The sequence below is a fragment of the Octopus bimaculoides genome, chromosome 18, assembly GCF_001194135.2.
Source record: "Octopus bimaculoides isolate UCB-OBI-ISO-001 chromosome 18, ASM119413v2, whole genome shotgun sequence".
NCBI lineage: Eukaryota > Metazoa > Mollusca > Cephalopoda > Octopoda > Octopodidae > Octopus > Octopus bimaculoides.
Window position 1 is genome coordinate 50081697 of NC_068998.1, and position 2971 is coordinate 50084667.

The 2971-nt window shown below is 35.3% G+C and overlaps 1 protein-coding gene across 3 annotated transcripts in view; it reads right to left on the reverse strand.

Moving 5' to 3' along the window:
• LOC128249942 (uncharacterized) overlaps positions 1 to 2971 on the reverse strand; it is a 58748-nt gene that overhangs the window by 1836 nt on the left and 53941 nt on the right. For all 3 annotated transcript variants that reach the window (XM_052974582.1, XM_052974581.1, XM_052974580.1), the window contains exons 3-4: positions 2227 to 2314; positions 607 to 636 (exon numbers count right to left, since the gene is read on the reverse strand). In XM_052974582.1, the coding sequence (XP_052830542.1) occupies positions 607 to 636; positions 2227 to 2314 (118 nt within the window). The remainder of the gene's footprint in view (positions 1 to 606; positions 637 to 2226; positions 2315 to 2971) is intronic.

Here is a 2971-nt window from a genome sequence, read left to right on the forward strand (position 1 = left end):
TTTCTCCTTGTCTCCGTATTCTTTCTGTTGAAGACCGTAGCTCGAAACGTCAAAGACTTTCCGTATTCCCGAGCGTCATACTAATATATACTTGTGTTATTTACACCACCTGTCCTCGTCTGTTGTTATTAGTTGTATATTCTCCCATATATAGATAGATAGATAGATAGATAGATAGATAGATAGATATATAGATATAGATAGATAGATAGATAGATAGATAGATAGATAGATAGATAGATAGATAGATAGATCGATCGATAGATAGATAGATAGATAGATAGATAGATAGATAGATAGATAGATAGATAGATAGATGCATATATATGAACTACGGGCTTCTTTAATTTCTGTGTGCGATATTCAGTCACAAATCTTTGATTGGACCAAGGCTATAGCAGAAAATATTTGCCCTATGTGAGTTCCAGTGGGACTGTACTAGACCCTTTTAGTTGGTAAGCAAGCTTCTTGCAACATAGCCACGCCTGTACCTCTATTGATAAGCATATTAGAAACAGACTTATATTATTGGAGTAAGATAGAAAGGTAATTACTGCGTCTGTTCAACATCTAAATACTGTACATAGAAAACCTGAAATTACGTACCGTGTCAATGATTCTGTATCCTTTTTTGCCCTGAAAGAAAAGTGAAAATAACGTGATAGTGGAATGCTTACCAGAAACATTTATCTACACAAGAATGGACCATGGTTACCATAATTATTTGCTATAGAATAGATTAATAGAATCAATGAACGTCACTTCCTCACTAACATGCGTCCCATCTAAAAAGTGAGAATATATAAAAACGAATAATAAATTTAGTGATATACTGAAGCAAATTGTAAACTCTACAACACGAAACTCTGCAAATACAACAAAAAAGGTGAGAGTAAATTAATGTGTGCCACGAACATTTGATCAGAATAAACAAGTCACTTCTGCAAGTCGTTCGGTAAAAAGCTGAACGCTCATATGTCGCTTTTAATAAGAGAATCCACAATGCGTACCGGATACGTGTGTCAAGGAAAAAAGGAGGCGAGCCTCATAGGATGCATGGTCTGAGTTGTCAATGAGAAGAACAATCTGGGATGGTACATGAAAGATCAGAGTGAATCCTTGCTTGTCTATGTAATGCCAAACGAATAATGCGATGTACCAACAGGCATTTAAGAATCAAGACGAAGAGTAAAGAATAAACAACTGGTAAATGAAGTCAGTACATGGTCAATACCTCAGAGGAATAGGAGGAAACGACAACACCAATACTTGGAGATGGCTGAGAAAAAGTTATATGAAACGATACAAGAGGCATTGACATGCAGCGCCCAGGAGCAAGCTCCGAGAACTAATTACACAATTTTCCAAGTAAATAATAGGTTGTGAGGCAGCAAAGATGAAACAATCTCACATATTTTGAGGGTAGCTAGCTGACCCAAAAGCACTACAAACGGTGGGAAGATAATACGGCTAGCCCTACGAAAGGAGGCACGATAATGTGTCTAGCACTATCAAAAGAGGCACGATAATGCTGTTAGAACCACAACATAAGGCACGATATTGTGGATGGCACTACAAAAGAAGGAACTATAATGTGGATAAAACAACAAAAGGAGGCACGGTAACGTGGATAAAATGACAAAGGCACGATAACGTGGATAGAAGTACAAAAGGCGGCACACTAGAAAAAGCAGTAAAAATGAAAAATTCCCTTCGAGGTTGCTCTTAAAGGTGGTGTTGGTCGGAGAGAGTGAACTAAGGAGAGAGTGAACTAAGGAGAGAGTGAAGTAATATAGCAGAACTGAAAATATATTTGCGATATTAATTTTATTCAAATCTGAAACTATACCTTCCCAGCTAAAAAAATTCGATTCCAGGAATCTTGTATCTTGTATGAGATATGAGTGTTAAATAATGAAATTCAAATAACTTCTACGTCCATCGATTACAGTGATTCTGTGCAACAACTATTTACTGATTTGGGTAACATCTTTTTGTTAAAACTTCGTAATGGTTATTCGGGCTATATTGAAAAGGTGTTAGCAATACGTTTAAACCATTCGAGTTATGTATGCTGCAACAAACTCGTATATTGGTCTGAAGTTTCTTCAAAGACGGTAGATATTTTATGATCTTCTTCTACCAAACGAATGCTTTTCTGAGATTGAAACCAGTTTTAACTTGACATAACCGAAGATGTATTTGTAATAAGAACAATAAACTTACGCCGGTGCATCTGTGATCCATGTCGAAGCCCTTGCGACAGAAACTGTCGATACTAGGTTTGAAACATCTTGTAAATTCTACGTAACCCCTGAAAATTAAAAGCTTATCTTCAAATTTCGTTTGCATTGTGATCATTCAATACCATATAATACATTAAATATAGAAACTAATGAAAAAATAAGCATACAAAGCTACACTAATTTCCATACGTTTCAAGAGGCATTAATAGTACGTAATTGTTGGTATCATTAAAACTTGAAATATCTGAGTGTCCTAAATCGGACAAGTGATTTCATTTACCGAATGTGTAGAAATAGCTAGGATTAATGCTAAATCCTATGGTGCGATGGCTCCTATCCGCGTTTGCTGTATGACGCAAGTAAATGACAAGGATATCTAATACGTTAGTTGTTAATATATACCGACTATCGGATTCGGAACCATTTTCCACCGTGGTAAATTTGCCATACCTTATTGCTTGTAAACACGCATAACTGATATTATATTATAGTATAAAATTATATTCTATGGTTGTGCATGTGTGTCAATGTTTGTGTATATGCGTGCATTCACATGTGTATGATATATGTCATATGTTAAATATATATATATATTTTTTAATGTTTAGTTCCATTGTACAGTGAGTAGAAATAGCAGAGCAAATTAAAGGAGTAGAATAAAAAAGTGTTATAAATTAAACAGCTGCTTCTATGTTGTCGACGATCCATAATATTTTAGTTCATCA